At 37.6% G+C, this 16542-nt stretch overlaps 1 protein-coding gene across 3 annotated transcripts in view; it reads right to left on the minus strand.

The window, feature by feature from the left end:
* The window catches only part of APPL1 (adaptor protein, phosphotyrosine interacting with PH domain and leucine zipper 1), a 33716-nt gene that overhangs the window by 16957 nt on the left and 217 nt on the right, over positions 1 to 16542 (minus strand). For all 3 annotated transcript variants that reach the window (XR_010623000.1, XM_065749808.1, XM_065749806.1), the window contains exons 2-15: positions 13061 to 13159; positions 12075 to 12134; positions 11200 to 11271; positions 10458 to 10545; positions 8479 to 8520; positions 7692 to 7750; positions 7073 to 7219; positions 6157 to 6239; positions 5899 to 6057; positions 4543 to 4731; positions 2883 to 2925; positions 2324 to 2380; positions 1970 to 2061; positions 1203 to 1385 (exon numbers count right to left, since the gene is read on the minus strand). Coding sequence is in view for 2 of the 3 variants with exons in the window: in XM_065749808.1 (XP_065605880.1) it covers positions 1203 to 1385; positions 1970 to 2061; positions 2324 to 2380; positions 2883 to 2925; positions 4543 to 4731; positions 5899 to 6057; positions 6157 to 6239; positions 7073 to 7219; positions 7692 to 7750; positions 8479 to 8520; positions 10458 to 10545; positions 11200 to 11271; positions 12075 to 12134; positions 13061 to 13159 (1373 nt within the window). In the remaining variant the exon portion in view is untranslated. The remainder of the gene's footprint in view (positions 1 to 1202; positions 1386 to 1969; positions 2062 to 2323; positions 2381 to 2882; positions 2926 to 4542; positions 4732 to 5898; positions 6058 to 6156; positions 6240 to 7072; positions 7220 to 7691; positions 7751 to 8478; positions 8521 to 10457; positions 10546 to 11199; positions 11272 to 12074; positions 12135 to 13060; positions 13160 to 16542) is intronic.

Below are 16542 nucleotides of genomic sequence, written 5' to 3' on the forward strand. Positions count from 1 at the left end.
CAATTGGTTTTGCTTATACTTGTCACTCAAGACTAGATGGGAACAGTAAGTGCAAAATCTCATGGGATCTCACAGAATAAAAAAATTATGCCATCAGTATCAGAAAGTAGGGTAAGTCTACACATATAATTTGTTTTAAATGAGCATGTTGTATTCTGTACTGAACACTGCCATTTTTTACTGATAGTATATGCAAAACTCTGAATCATCTCTGTATGAAAAACATGATTTTCTAGAATCAAGTTATAACTGATGACATGAATTTAGCTGAAGTATTAAGCTTTCCACTTCCTGCAATACAGTTAAAGATAATTTTAAATCAGTATGCTCTTAAGGATGTAGTTAGCCAACTGATAATCCTGTTATAGCAAACAACAAAGAACTGTCCAGAGGGGGAAAAAAAGTTGCATATATACCATTTTAACTCATGCGCATGAGAAACAACCAGAATTTATTTTTCTAGAGGGCAGGGGAATACAGAACAAAATATTGTGATATTTATTCCCCTACAAGAGCTGGAACTGCAAATAAGCTTCCCTAATGTCTGAGTTCTGAACAAATAGTTCCAGAAATGCAGTGCTGATTTACAGTTTTTTACTATCATTTTTGTGTGGGGAGATTAAGAATGAAAATCAGCTAGGAGAAAAGGTTTTCCTATTTTGGAAAGAGCTCTCAGACAATTTGACCTTGTCTATATGTGAGATCACTCTAGAAGCCTAGATCATTTTCACTCACCTTTCAGTTTAAGAAGAGTGTCATCGTATGCCATCATCACCTGGAGGCAGGGCTACCAAATTTCTCTTGAATTTCCAAGAGGAAATAACCCAAGCTGCTGGGTGAGCAAGCAATAGGAAAGGAAAATACTTCGTGAAACCAAATTATTAAAATAGATCAGTAATAAAAGCATTAGCTGTTAAAGCAAGAATAGCTGCTGCAAATTAGGAAACAAAATTTTGAATCTAATGTATGAAAACAAGCTACGTTTTATAACTACATTTAACAAGAACAAAAATACTTGTTTTGCTTCACCAGACAGTGTAAATCTGCAAATCATTCTGTTGTTTTGTTGGTTTTTTTAACAAGAAAGAGTAGGGCCAAAGGCATCGTGTGCGCACAGAGCTGCAGCCTAAATGTGCTTTCGTAAAAATTCTTTACATCTGTATTTAATTCAGGACTTCATTTTATCTTTCTGTGTTTCCTACCTGCCTGACTGCCCTGAAGACTTTGCTTGACCAGGCAGATCTTCACTGACTGGAGAAATTATGTCAAACTGAATAGGAGTGTCAGGGGCAACAATTGAATCCAAGGACAGTGCAGACAGAGCCGTGGATTCGGATCCCAGTGACCCTGTGCTGCTAGTACGGGCTGCAGGGGGACAGGATTGTCTGAAACGAAACAAAGAAATGAAAGTGAAGGCATGTTAACTTGGGGCTGGTTGATGAGCAGTTACACCAGTGGAAGATGAATACAAACATTCCAAAACAAAATAAAATCTAAAAACTGAAGAGGATCAAATATAGTCAAAAAACTGGAGCCTACGTTCCAAACAAGTTATAGTTACTACTTGTATTAATAATGCCATCAGATTAACATCAGTGTGCAACTGCACACAAAATACAATTCAGTCTAAGGTCTGCTTCCAGGAGTTGTACACGTTCAGATAAAACTCCTTATGAAAGCACAGAACAAACAAACCAGATGGACTGTAACAGAACCTTCTAACAGTCAGGAAACCTGGACTGTTAGTAACAGTGGGTGCTAAACACCACTAACAAGGTGAATTTGAGAACTGTTCCTCCAGCCTATCAAAGTTTCACTCTGAACACAGAAAGCTGTGGGTTTTTTTTATGTTTTGGGGTTTTTTATATTGTTGTCATTGAATTGTTTCATTTGTTTTTTTTTACTGCAACCTAAGGCAGGATTCTTTCTATGGAAGTGCTCTTCCAGTGACCACAGTTGAGCAGCTCACACAGTTGGACGCATGCGCTCGTGCCTCTGCTGAAACGAAGGCGATGGAGTCACGGCCTCGAGAGCCGACTGGTTCACACGTGCAGCCATCTCCTGCAACACATAGGTGGGAACAAGGAACTGAAAACACTTCCTTCAAAATACAATTTCAACCCTTTCTACAGAAGCATTTCTGTAAGAATTGGGAGTATGCTTTGTTAGATTCATGAAGCCACACAATGAGAAGTTTCAGGTTCGACACGTGGGAAGTACTCAGTTCTGTGCTACCCAGCTCCACCCAGTTAATCTCCTGTTCATTTTGAGCATATGTATGTATGAAAATATGAATGACGGGATAAATTTTAGTGGAGTTTACCTCAGGGTTTTCACTTAGATATATCTGTTTTGATATGTTGTTTATGGTGCATATCCACTGAAAAAGAGAGGAGAAAAGAAAATAGCAGATTTTTCATTGCTTTTTTCCAAGAAATTCAATTAAATACCCCCAGCACTGACTGCTTCCAGCACCTTTTCCACCTCATTTGTAATTTCAGGGCCAGGCTAACACAGCCCAGCTAAAAACCTTAAAAATAGCATAAAACATTATTTTATACCAATGTAACAATAAAGTTTGCAGAGAAATCCAGGCTGAATGTACCACATTTTCTCCATTTCCTTATTCAGCTGCTCACCCAAACATTAGCCTTAAGAGGCTTTTAGAACACTTTTATTCTTTCTAATCCCAACCCAATATGGAAAAGGATTTAAAAACAGTAATATTTTGTCAGACTTACTGAAAGTTGTCATGGACAGAATGTTCACTGTTTACTGCCTGAAGAATATAAAACTTGCAACTTCAAATGTTTTTATTGATTTATTCCCTTCCATGCAACAGAAAACTCACTCGACTCCACGTGAACCTCCTGTAAGCTTACCTCTTCATAATCTTTTTTACTCTCTGCCTGTAAGATTGAAGACCTGAAAGAGGAGAACAGAAAGGAATATTTTGCCTATTTGAAATGCCTCACCTGTCATTGCAGATGAGAAACTCCCTTTTCGTGTTTGTACATTGCACAAAGAAATAATCAAGCCTGAAGTTTCTGTGAACTGAGTGCAGGTAACGTTCAACTGAGGAAAGAAAATTCAGTTTCCTGTATCCTCTACAACATCCATCCAGTCACAGCAATTGAAGAGTTCATCTCACTCACTTAAGAAAAATATTTTTCCATAGTTTTAATTTAGGTCAAACTCTGAAAAACAAGAGTGTTTTCCTAAGGTATGCAGTACTGCATCAAAAGCTTCAGCCTTTCAAAAATATGCACAAATATACTGAAGTTAATTTGAGCGATACTTCTGAGCTGAAGCAGAGTAACTGTTGTTTCCTGAAGAATTTCTTGGCATCAGAGAAAACTAGCAGCCCCATTCTGAGGACATCAGCACCATTTTTAAAACAGACTAAGGTATGAAAAGACAAGACACTGAGGTTACTGTTTGGTTATTATTTTTTTAACAATTATTTCATTTATTCCATATCTACTACCATTTTTCAGACTACTTTTCAGTTCATGTACATTAAAATAATTTCTGAAGGGAAGGTACCTCACTCTGATATATACATAATCTGAAAGTGATAATTTACTAAGCAATAAAAAGCATGTTGTGGCACACTCATTTTCGCTGATCAGCTGGAAAATATGTAGTCATATAGAATAAAGAATATAGTTTTTTGATTACTGAGAATTTAAGGTAGAATTAAACAAATGATGACAGCATAGGGATGTACTTACACCTATGCTAGACTGGGGTCTACTGTTATATTTCTAACCATATAGTCCACTGAAAAGTCATTTTGAAATGAATGCGAATTTAAATACATTAAAGCCATTGTTTTACAGCATAAGCACTTAGAAGTTAGATACTGGTTTAATGTAAGGGGTAAGCACAGTGGTAAATTCACGTAGTGCCATTTTTGTTAACATGACATAAACTCTGAACCTTGAGGTGTGAATTACTTACTGGTCTTCAGCATAGTTTACAGGAACTATACACATTGTAAAGAAAATGGGAGTTGCCAAGATAGATTTTCTCTAACAAGCATCCAAAGCATTCTATTGAACTTGGCTTATGCATTATTCCCCAGATATCAGAATCTAAAAAGCTACTTTCATAAAACAACCAGAACTACTTTTAAAAATCCCCAAATCAATAAGAAGTTAACATCAGGAGTTTAATATAACATGACAAATAATCTCAGATGAAATAAAAACTTGCTTTGGAGCCACCCAGAAAAAGCTGGTCAAGTTTGAAGCCTTCTCTTTTCCCCACAGATAATACTCAGTTTGAATTTGTACTTGAAAGCTACGGTATGATACCACTGTAAGATGACTACTGTAATTTGATTCTGAAGTATGGCTCAGTGACGTTAGCAGAAGCTGCTAGGGAACAAAAGCAGACACCTCTGTAACATCAGCAGACATCCCAGACTAAGGCACCCCAAACCCATCAAGCTATAATCTGTCTGGAGTCAATCCATATTTCTTATCTTAAGTATTGAGTACACTTTCTTACAGATAAAGCCCATGTAAGAATACTTACTTTTTACCATCAAAAGATGTTATCTGAAAGCAGTACCGTCTGTCTTCGCAGTCCACAGCCATTACTGAACAATTGTCTATGTCCATGACAAGTCCCCCAGCCACATCACCTCTTGCCTGGCTCATCAGATTTCCACCTTGAGTGAAATAGAACTGCCTCTCCCAGCTGGAAGATACCAGCCCTGTTTTACTAGAACATGAAAAGAGATCCTTGTTTACTGGGCTAAGAGCTTAGTCAAGCTGTATAATTAGAAATTAAAAAAAAAATAAAAAAACAAATTACATGAGCAAGCCATGTGGACACTTAAAAAAATGTTCCCCATTTAATGTTTTTGGTTAGTTTTACAACTAAATCAGTCTCTTTGTACCTGTTGCATATTTATTTTAAATCCCCTGCTGGGCAAAGTATACCTAAATATTCTCTTTCTTAGATTTTATGAAACTGTACTGAGATTAAAAAGACATCAGTTCTTCAATTTTGATTTTCAGTTTTTACAGCACTGCTTTAAGACACACACATACATGAAACCACATGATACACACTATCAAAATATTTTATACGATCTCTGAACTCTACTTTCATTGGAAAACTTTGTGGTAAGCATTTACTAAGATATGTAGGACACCTGAATTTTCCAAGTATTTTGTATCATTCAGTGAGATTACCCAAGTTTTGCTTAGAGTTCCTTTTTCTCCTTTTCTTCCAGAAGAACAAAGGAATAAAAATCAATAACACTCGTGGTTTAGCCATCCTTTTTGTTCAGACATTCTCTTCAATATTAATTGCTATAATTGTGTTCTACAGCAGGAATTCAGGGCTCATTCAATGAGTATTTCACTCTAGCTGTTAATGTAAAAGTAATTTAACTTTAAAAAACATCTGCTTGTTTGGAGCTTGTTACACAAATTATTGAAAAAAAAACCCTGTTAACTTCTGTTCAACAACTTTAAAATGATCTGTTTGACTTTCATAGCACAACAGCTCCCTCCAGTGGAGGGAAGGCTACCTCATGGAGCTGTGAAGGATGTTCTAAGTGCTTTTGGCAACAGTGGTTTGCCCTATGAAACTCAAGCTTGTTCTATATATCAGTAACTTGAATCCCAAAGCTTTATTGGATACTTATACAAAAATATTTCCAACTGCAATCTTGTTGGTACAACTACAATCCAGTGACATTATACTCTCATAAATGAATGAGGGAATCCAACAAAAGAAACAGAATAGCTGTGATGTGACTTGCTACGCTGAACTACGCAATTAAGATCAGCATCATTTACTCCAAAACAACATGGCATATGTTCCTAGCTTTCCCAAAGCTAAATACTTTCTAAGATTTAAATAACAAATTAGTCTTACTTCCTTGCATTGAGATAGCCAGCTTTCCGTGTTAGATTTCTATGAACAGGAAATTTCGTAGGATCAGGATCAGGCAAATACAGTGGATCACTGGCTACTTCCAAGTCTTCTATGGTTTGCTGCATGTTCTCTATTTCACACTCCATTTCCCTGCGAACACTGAGGTGAGTTTTGTGTTACTAACAAACATAATACATTACCAAGTGGAAACAGGAAAATAATTGTGCAAAAGTGCAAAATTGAACAAAAACAACTTACTTTTGTACACTTGTACCAATGTTGGTCAGAAATTCTTCCAGTTGCTCAGTGAGATTTTCTGAACCCATTTTAAAAAAACTTATCTTAAATAAAGGAGGAAAAGGGAGAACTTAGTCATGAATGAAACGAAATAAACCAATCAATAAGGAAATGATAGGAGGTTAAAGCTTCAGAAATCTGGTTTTATTCCTTATTCCCAGCAGTCTCAGCAAAAGGAGCAGAATGCAAGTGAAGGTTGATGCTGACACTTTAAAGGAATTTAATTTCGTTGAGAGGATGTGAGCAGAGCAACTGAAATGAAATATGAGACTGTAGGAACTTGTCTACATCAGTCTTCTAACTGTGGATTCAACAAAATCAGAGTGATATGGAGCATTCCAATTCTTTCACACCCTTGATTAGAAACAGTAGTGATGTGATTTTTATAATTCTCTCAGAATAGCTCCCACAGGAACAAGCTTATCTGTGTCCATGTTCATTTCTAATAAGGTACACTTCCATGCAGATCTGCACGCACTGAAGTTTTAATCAGCTATTTCCACTCGTGATCCAGTGGAGAGAAAAACAAACCAAAACAAAAAGACAAGCTAATAGAGTGCAGCAACTGAAACCTCAAATTTAGCCATATGGAGTTTGGATAAGACCTAAATCTTTTTATTTGGCACCCAGACTTCCCCCCAAAATACTTCAATGGGAAATGTCATGATGAGATTCGGAAATGTCGTAAGATTGAACAGAAAATGAATAGTGCTAATGGTGATGTTCATGGCAACGAGTACAACAGCTACAGGGATGAAGATGGGTTCTGCTTCCATGGATTGTAAAAAGAGGTCTTGCAATCAATGGCAGTACATCGACTCTCATGAAGTACTCTTGCATCTTCTTTTGGACCTACAGCTTGCACAACATGAATTACCTGAGCTTGCATGTATCCTAGCAAGGGTTCTAGCACAGCAATTTTCTTCTTGTACTGAAGAGTATTTAATGCACAGAAATAATGCATCATGGTCTGATGCTGTTTTTTCCTGGAAGTATACACATCTTCTGTAACTTCAGCCTTGATCTAAAGAGATTGACAAGAGGAGGGGAAAAAAGAATGTTTGAGTCTTGGTATTTATCACATGCCTTCTCAGCAGCATTATGAACAGCAAGAAAAAAAACAACAACACAGTAATGTTCTAAGATCTATCAACATTAACATCTGTGCACAATTCCCTTTCTCTAATTTACAGATGGGGGATTCATGAAAAGTATATACAGTATAATTTCCCCCTGAAAAGAGTAGTCAGTTCGTTACAAAACAACTGGACTACAGCATCACAACTTTCATCTAACAGCTTTTTCAGTGTATTCAAGAAAGCTTATTTTTGTGTTCTGAAGCAAACTGTCTGAAATATTAAAACGTCAACTACCAAACTTCAAGTTTCAAACTTCAATCTGCTGTACGTTATCTTTCATCATAAGTACATACATTAGACAAAAAATATTTCTGAACTCCTCTAGAAGTCTTCTGATGGGCATTTTGTTTTACGAACCTTTTCGTTTTCCCTTCTTTTTGACAACCGACTGTATCGGGTAATGGCAGCATCATGGTCTAAGCAACAGAGAGAATAAGGGATCATTTTGATAAGTTAATAACTTATGAACTAGAGCAGAAAAACTTTCATATCCCTGTGTCCTGCACAGCAACCCAAATGCAAAGTTCTGTCACAGTAAAGCCTTTATGGATTCTTCTTGCTTCTTCATAATCACTACATGGCCACTGATATTTGGGCTGAAGACAAATTCCAGTTTCCCTCAAAGTCTGAGAACCTGACTCAAAACAGAGTCAACTCTCCATGAGAACCTCTAACTCATCTTTTTTGCTTCTGAAGCCATTAAGCTATCTAGGTTAAGAGAAGGACACAGCATAGTGGAGCAAAAGTAACTACTGACAATAATGAAGAAGGGTATCAAACAGATTTTAGGGAGATGAGATTTGTATTTATCAATGCATTTGAAGTCCTGACTTTAAAAAGTAAGCTAACACCTTATTCTTTACATTAATTTCAGAAGCATAATCCTAAATTATTTTAAAACTATATATACATGTAAAGTATTGTGAGAAAGACTAATAGTGTCTATTTGCCTTAATGCTTTGGTACACAAAGCAGACATTTACAAGTTGCTCAAGGAGAGCTGGGTGCCTAAATACCACTGAAAACGAATTACAGCATAATTACTTTAGGCCTTCCAACTAACTTCACTGATTTTCCAAGTAAATATTCTACAATAATACTGTTGTATTGCAATACATTGTAACATTGACTATTTTACACTTACCATTGCTTGCAATTTGGAAAACTTCTTTTAGAGTTAATATCTCTACGAAACAACATATCACAATCAGTGAAGTTATTATTAACATAAATATATATATGTATATATATACACACACACATAAAGGCTTCTCATGCCATGTTACATTGCTGAACAGTTTCAGTTCACACCTCATACCATATAATGGTATATAAATAATAATGGTATATAATAACAAATAAATAATAATAATGGTATATTAATACCTCATACAATTATCAGTACGGGCATTTGCAGCTGGTGAAGTCTGTCCTACTTTGGATGCTAGTGCCATTCGTGTTGCTCTCTGACTTACCAAAATGACACTGTACTGTAGTAAGTTAATGAGAAAGTTCTTTTCCAAAGTCTTTAAAGAAGATAATAAGTCCAAAAGCATCAGCTACTGTTCTGCTCAGGGCTTTGGTCTTAGTTGGGGAAGTGGAAGCACGTGAGAAGGGGAAGTATCAGGAAACATAAAACCCCACGACACTGTGATTACTCATACATGTGCAGCTTCTCCTACCTCAAGTTAGTCATGATCTAGCTGATTTTTCAGTCTCATTGAGGAAACAGAAATCAGTACAATACTTAGGAAAACTCACTCTAATCTTGACTGCATTTTTGTGTCACTTTACAACATGAACTAGCACAAAGTTACGTTCAAGGTTAGTGTAAAGCAAAGACAAAGAAAAAAACATGCAAAAGCTTTGAAGTGTTTGTGAAGTACATAAAAAAAGTATTGTATAATTTAATACTATGTTATCTGGTGTTTACAAAAAATGCCAGTAGAAAAATTTAATTTGCTACCATTACCTCTTCAGAAAATATTGACAGGAGATTTTTCCAGGCTCTAAGCAGCACTATGAAACCATGTGTATGTGAACTATTGAATCACGGCCTGAACCACTGATGGATCACCTGAGGTGAGCACTGAGTCAGCTCCAGGAGCACAGGTGAAGGCAATGCACTGTGTGAGCAGGAGGGGTGGAGTCTGGCTGCACCTCTCCCAGACCCCATTTAAGGGCTGAGCACCACCAGAGAAGGTTCTCTTGTTGGAGATCCCTCCTGTGTGGTCATCGGTGAGCCTCAACCATCGTAAAAGGTGAGCCACCCTTAACTTCCCAGTAGTCTGTGCACCATCTATATAAAGCCTTATGGAAATAGACTATCCTCTGCAGTATCTCCTCTGAATTCCATCCTTTCAAATTATCTGCCCTACACCATGCCAGCCTTTTCAATTTAGCACCTTGAGTAAAATCTATCATATTTAGTTCCATTATTTTACACCAGGCAGGCTAAGCCAGAGCTGAGACAGAAATAGAAAGTTCTTCGTGTTATGCTTACACTTAAAAATTATTAGCAGTAGGATAAAAGACCATCCAGAGGAGCTCAGGTGCACGCAATGCAATTCAGCTGAGTGACTAGAAAGGGTGTAAGCAGGACCCACCCCTTCCCAGACCTCATTTAAGGGTTGGCAGTGGAGGTACCTCACTGGAGATTGCTATCTACCTGACTCCTTCCAAAGATAAGCAGCTTTTTTTGTTTCTGTGTCTATGGGTTCTGTATTTAGGTTATTACTGTTGTGCTTTCCATTGCCTTATTAGTGTTACAGTAACAAGGGAAATACTATAGCTTTAGTACTCTATCTTTTTACTTCAGTCCATTTGTTATATTGATGTTGGTACATACACAACTATTTCCTAAACATGCAAACTCTCTGAAAATATTTCTAGCAACTCCAAAACTTTCACCTTGAATAGCTGCTTCCATAATGTAAGTAGTATTGTTGTAACATCTGCAGTATTCAGTTCTTATAAACAACTTATACTAAAAGCATGAGGAGATGCATACATTTGAGAGCTCATAAATAAGTGGCACATACTATCATGTAAATTAAGAACTATAGAGATAGAATGCTGTTATTGCTGCCATTGGAAAAAGAAGTATTTGTTTGACCACCCTACCTTTCAGATCTCTTTCTTTAAACTGGGTAATAGGGAACATCATTGCATCTGCAAGTTGAGTTGAAAGTACTGCATGGCAAGAACTGAGCTGTAAAACACGGGGAAAAAGGACATTCTTAGGAAAACAGAGCTGAGAGTAACGAAAGTAAGAAAGAAAGGTTTCACTGAAGTCTGATGTGAAATCAACTTTAGGTGAATTTGCAAAATTGTTCTGCAGCTTTTCTCTTCTGAGGTTTCTTATCTCACTATCATCTTTGCGTAGAAGGCTTTCACAGCAATGTATTTTCCTTTATTCCCTCTATCAGTATTCCAGATTGATGGATTGTCAGAAAGATGGCATTGCACCATGATAAAAATCCTGATTCTTCACGATGCTAAAATATCTTTCAGAAAAGTCTGTCACTCAGCCTGTCTGTAAAGCAGACAGCAAAATGCTCCTTCGTCAGTCAGGTATCTGAAATCAGGGCATGCAAATACCCTGATGAGACAGTTTCTTTTATTTATTATTCTGTAATGCTCTTTGTTTTATGGTTAAACTACCTTAGTCGTTAACAACAGACACTATTCTGCTGAATTGATTCTTTACCTTCAGGTTGTATAACCCTAAACACATACTGCAACAGAAGTTCAGCATCAGATGAAAGCCATTTCTGAGGCTTCTTTCTTAAAAACTACAGTCCAGCAAGCCAAAGTGAATACAACAAACATTCATTAAGTAAATGAAATAAATGCAAGTACTTGCCTCATCAATCACTTTTGCAAATTGCTGTAAAGTAGAATTCATAACTTCATCATCTCCCCCTAGTGGGAAATGCTGCAAAAAAAAAAAAAGGAGGAATGCTGGTTAAAGTGTTTTCTGCCTTTCATGTATATATAATGTCTGAGAAAGTACTAGGCATTTATTTTAAAATATGATATAGTTGTAGTACTCTGTGGGACTACCTTGTGAAGCACTTTTTTTAATTGTCTCAGAAAAAAAAGTATATATTTTTTGGAAAATAGTAAGTAATACATTCTCTTCCCTCCCCTCCTTTCTTCTCTGCCCCTTCTCCTCTTGAACAGATTAAGGGATGCATGGGAATGGCACAAGGCTGCATAACTGGAAGTTCAGACTATATATTAGGGAAAATATCTTCATCATGAGTCATCAGGAACTGGAACAGGGTTCCTAATGAGGTGGCTGATTCCCTAAGTCTGTCGGTGTTCAGAAGGCATTTGGATAATGCCCTCATTAATATGCTTTAACTTCTGCTTCATCTTTTGTAGGCATCTTCCAACTGAACTATTCTAAAACAACACCAGAAGTAAAACATCTAGGACTTCTTCTTAGCATGATGAATGTTAATAAGCTAATTCTGGTAAACAGTAATAACAGGACAAGTTTTTCTTCAGCAAACTCTTTATGTGCACCACTTTCTTATACAGAATGGAAAGCACCTGTGTTGTCACTGGAAGTACTGACACAAAGATAAGCTGATTCTTTTGGCAAAGATTTGAGCCACCAACCTTAACAGTTTGTGGATTTAACCCGAATACATTGTGTACTGTGCTCTGGGAGATAAAAGACTACAAAAATATAGTCCTGACCACACAAATCAACAGTGATTTATACTGTACCTGTTTCTCGTATTCCTTCAGAAGCTTTGAAGTCAGATGAGTTGCTGCACTTAATTCATTCTAATTTAGAAAAAAAGTTTGTTACTTCAATTTTTTAAAAAATAATAATTTAAATCATGTATTGAAAAGCAAATTACTGCAGATGTGGAACAGGAATCCTAATTACAGATTTTCAGAAAACCTAAGAATTTTGCCCTTCCATTTCCATACAGTGGTTAAGAGCTGCAAATAATCAGTATTTTCAGGTAGTAAGTTCACAGTTTGTACTATGCACAATGACTCCCCTATTTTTGATGACATGCAGTACATATTTGCTTTTACTTATTTCAATTTTGCTCTCCTAATTTTTGATATCTGTGAAGGAAAGAAAAGATTACAGCAGTCTTCAGGACTACCTGGCTACCAACAGCTCTGACTCGTACACATGGGAGAAAGTACAAAAATTAAAAGCAAAATAGAAGGGCAGTAGTAAAGTAAGATCAACAGTAATAAGTAAGCCTAACAAATCAGTAAAAATGTCCACCAGTACAGGTATTCAGCGGTTAAAAATAGTCTGTTCAGAAATCACAGAACACTCTGTCAGTAGAGTTACTGACAGATGAGTGTTACAGTTTGGATGTATTGTGGGTAAAAAAATCTCACTTGGTATCCACTGCTGCACACAGTGAGACCTTCATAGGGAGCATTTTAGAAATATATGGGAAACACAATAAAACTACATGAATAAGAAAAAAGGCTTTCTACTTGTCATAAGAAATTCTGTTGTAAAAGAAATCTTGTGTGACAATTGGCGTTTAGACCTCACCATCCTCTAGCATACAGGAAAACAATAAGCATTATTTCAATTATTAACATTATTTTATAATCATGAAAGACTTCTACAGTTTAAGAAGACATACTTTGTTCATAAAATTTTCCAAAAGAGCAAGAGACATAAAATGTGGTTCGAAAGCCTTACAGTGTATTCAGGAATTCAGTGACAGTACCTGTGCATCATATACTCTGTGCATTGCTTGAAACAACTGATTGATGTAGTTGGAAATTGCAGCAGCATCTTCTTCAAATACTCCCAGCAAAGAACGGGTCTGTAAGAATGAATTGGACAAAACATTAATGTGCCAAGTTAGCAGAGTAGTACTTAAATGCAACAGGATTTCCAAGTTAAGCAGCAGTGCTGTAGATTTCACTTCTGAAAAGTTTGTAAAGCCTCTGTCACAGCATCCACCACCATTTCCAGGAATGCTACGTGCTGCATAGCAGAGAATTAAAAAAAAAAAACCTAAGGTATTTTAAACAGACATTCAAGCTCAGTCTCATTGGTGCTATCAGCATCTCTCTGGGTCAAAGTACATTTCCAGACAGGACCAAGAGGAATGGGTAAGTATAAATGATAAACACTGGAACTGTGAGCAATTACTGGTATATCATTATGGTATATCCCTAAGGAAAGTTGCCTGGAATTAAACAGCATGCCAGGTACATGTTGCTTCTGCAGAAAGAGCAGCTGTGGCTTTCTTATGCTCTCTCTTCTGCATGAATAGTTGCTGGCTGTGCTGGGGTATGTAACTAAGGTCTGCCACAGCAGCTGATGCTGTGATCAAAAGGCTGAGGAACTGAAAGTAACCAAATCAAACAAACATACCAGCTGATAGAGTCTACATCTTCTTTGCATTTGGAAGCAGTATTACTCCTATCCATAAGGTTATCAAATAGCTTGGCAAAAGGAGGAAGAGCAGAGAATGTAACTGTAACGCTGCACAAGCTACGCAGTATTGCACTAAAATACTGGTTGTGATGCTTGGATGCAAGGACTATCACTTGTAAAACCCACAAAGTAAACCTTTAACTCTTAACTTCTTGGCAAGAAGACTGTGCTTTCATTTTTAGGATCATACTAACAACATCCAGACAAAAAATTAAGAGAATCATGACTATGTAACTGATTTTTTTAACCCCCCAGAAATTGTTGGTTTTAAACACTTGAACTTAAGTCTTTCCTAGCCTTCCTTGGGCTAAGTAACTGTAGGTTCCTTGAAGAGGAATGGATGGGACTTATGGGACTTGGGAAGAAATGAAAGACCAGTGCAGGAGATCAGGAAAATCTCTCTGATGAGATCAGTGAAAAGCATTGGATTGTGCTGCATACAAAGTAATAAGAACTTTTAATAGATTAAACAAGTTGAATACTTGACTTGAAATGTGCCTTAGAATGTAGTCCATCTCCCTTGTATAAACATGTATTAAGTGTGATTTGATCACTTGATCGTGAAAGCCTCTTATTTAACTCAAATTGATGAGTGGTTGTCCCACAGATGTGATCATACCACGTAATGTCTACAGGAAACCTGAAGGGAATGGATATACATGAGCAAACAGCATTACCAATGCAGCAGATGACTTTAATGATGGTTCTTGTTTGTAAAACAACTGGAAAAAGTGCTGGGGGGTGGGTGGAGGAGAAAAGAGGTGGAGAGCTCAGATGTTTGCCAGGTGTGACACCACGCTGTGTCATCCTAATAGCAGTGAGTCTTCCAGACATGAAAGAATGCAGAAGAAAAAAATTATATAGTACCATAAAAACTGAATTATATATTCATGACCTTTAAACCAGAGCATTACCAAACCTGACCCTGCAATCTGAAAATGTTATCGTGTTTGATTTCTGGATTCTACTTACTCTCTAATACAGAACTCTGTGGAATAAAGCATTTCTATGGGTTCTATTATTAAAATATCAGTTATAAGAGAGCAGAAACTCTCTCTCTAAATGCATATATATGCACACTGAATGTGTGTACAACATATGCACTATCTAAACTGCGCTGCTTTTCTTATCAAAGACAACATAAAATGTCATTTGGTTTATATCTAAAAATTGGGTGGTTTGATTTTTACCCTGCACCAAAGGGAAATCAATGGTTTATTTACTATTTAAGATCTCTTCCCCACCTCGGATGCAGAATAAATTTGGTTTGAAGTTAGCATCTCAAACATATCAGAATTCCAGCACAGTTCAGCACTGAAAAACTGTCTAGACTTATGGTCTTTTTTAACATGACAACAGAACAATATAAACATGTCACCCAGAAAGCCATGGCAACTAAGACAGCAGGTTTTTCCTTTTCTTCAGCATGCTGTTGGCAATTGTCAAAATGATATCATTTCCATTGAATAGATTTCAAAATAGAAGAAATGAACTGATGTAGTACAACACTACAGAGCCACAGTTGCATTCACCCAAGGGTGACAAACCAGAATTCACCTGAAACGTTGGGTTGCCTGGAAGACAGAAGAACTGTATAGTTCTCACAGGAAATAATGTAACAGTTTATCAACAATCCAGCACAGTGAGGTTTTGCTAGTCTGCGTGTATGACAGACAGCACCAAATAAGAGATTCCTGAATTGACAATTAGAATCCAAAATGCAACTCTGTAGTCTGTGCTTCCCAAATGACACTTCAGCCTCAACGCCTCACCAACCCATTTGATAGGGATCCTATCAGACTGAACACTTGATGTTCCCTATAAATACAAATAGTTCTAATTTCCATCAACGGAGAACAGATCTTCAAAGGACATCTTCAATGTTAAACTACAATTACTCCAACACTTTCATAACTCATTCCTCTATGCGAGAGTGCATCTGGTCTGGACTCTGGGCCAGAGACCACGCAACAAACCAGATCTGACATCTGGTACTAGAGCTATATGGGACACTGTCTTTTGGAAAGCAATGATACACCTCCTACACAGCCTTCTTCTGTTGCCTTTTCCAGGCTGTCCCTTCACTCGATCTAGATTTGTCACAGTAGCCGTCACTGTCATTTTAGGGATTAAAATGCTCTATTTAGCAAGTGAAAGTTTCTGTGGTTGAGGAATCAAAACTATCACTGAATAAGCTATGCCAGCGTTGGAACTCTTGCTCATCTGCATAAACAATGCAGCAAAACAAGGATCTAATTCAAAAGAGTGAATAATTTATGTAGATATTCACACCGAAAACTTTTCCATGGAGAAGAAAAGTGGTGGTACAAAGTAACTGCTGTTGTTGCAGGCAGCAAGGGAAACCGGTGCTACTGAAGGACACATTTTTGTGCTTGATAGCAGCATGAAATAAACGGCCGTGTAATATACGGCATCGCCGACAAAGGTCAAGCAGCAGGAATGGAGGCAGACACCAGAGCAACCGTAGCCATCTCGGCACTGCGCGTCCCCGCCTTCTGACAGCGGCAACAAACGCCACGGGCGCGTCTATTAAAACGTTCGCATTTTTTTGTGCGAGACGAAGACGCCCAAAAACCCTCTCGAGAAGCGACGACGGGCGCCGTACCGTCACGGGCGCTCCCAGACAGCGGCGGACGCGCAGCTGAGGGGCGGCAGGAGGGAACGCACCGCACGGCACCGCCGCCCGAAGCGGGGAACGCGCGGCGGAGAGCGGCCGCCACCGCTCCGGGACAGCGCGGGGCT

The sequence above is a fragment of the Cyrtonyx montezumae genome, unplaced genomic scaffold, assembly GCF_038088225.1.
Source record: "Cyrtonyx montezumae isolate F1298 unplaced genomic scaffold, pur_monq_1.0 scaffold_6, whole genome shotgun sequence".
Classification (NCBI taxonomy): domain Eukaryota; kingdom Metazoa; phylum Chordata; class Aves; order Galliformes; family Odontophoridae; genus Cyrtonyx; species Cyrtonyx montezumae.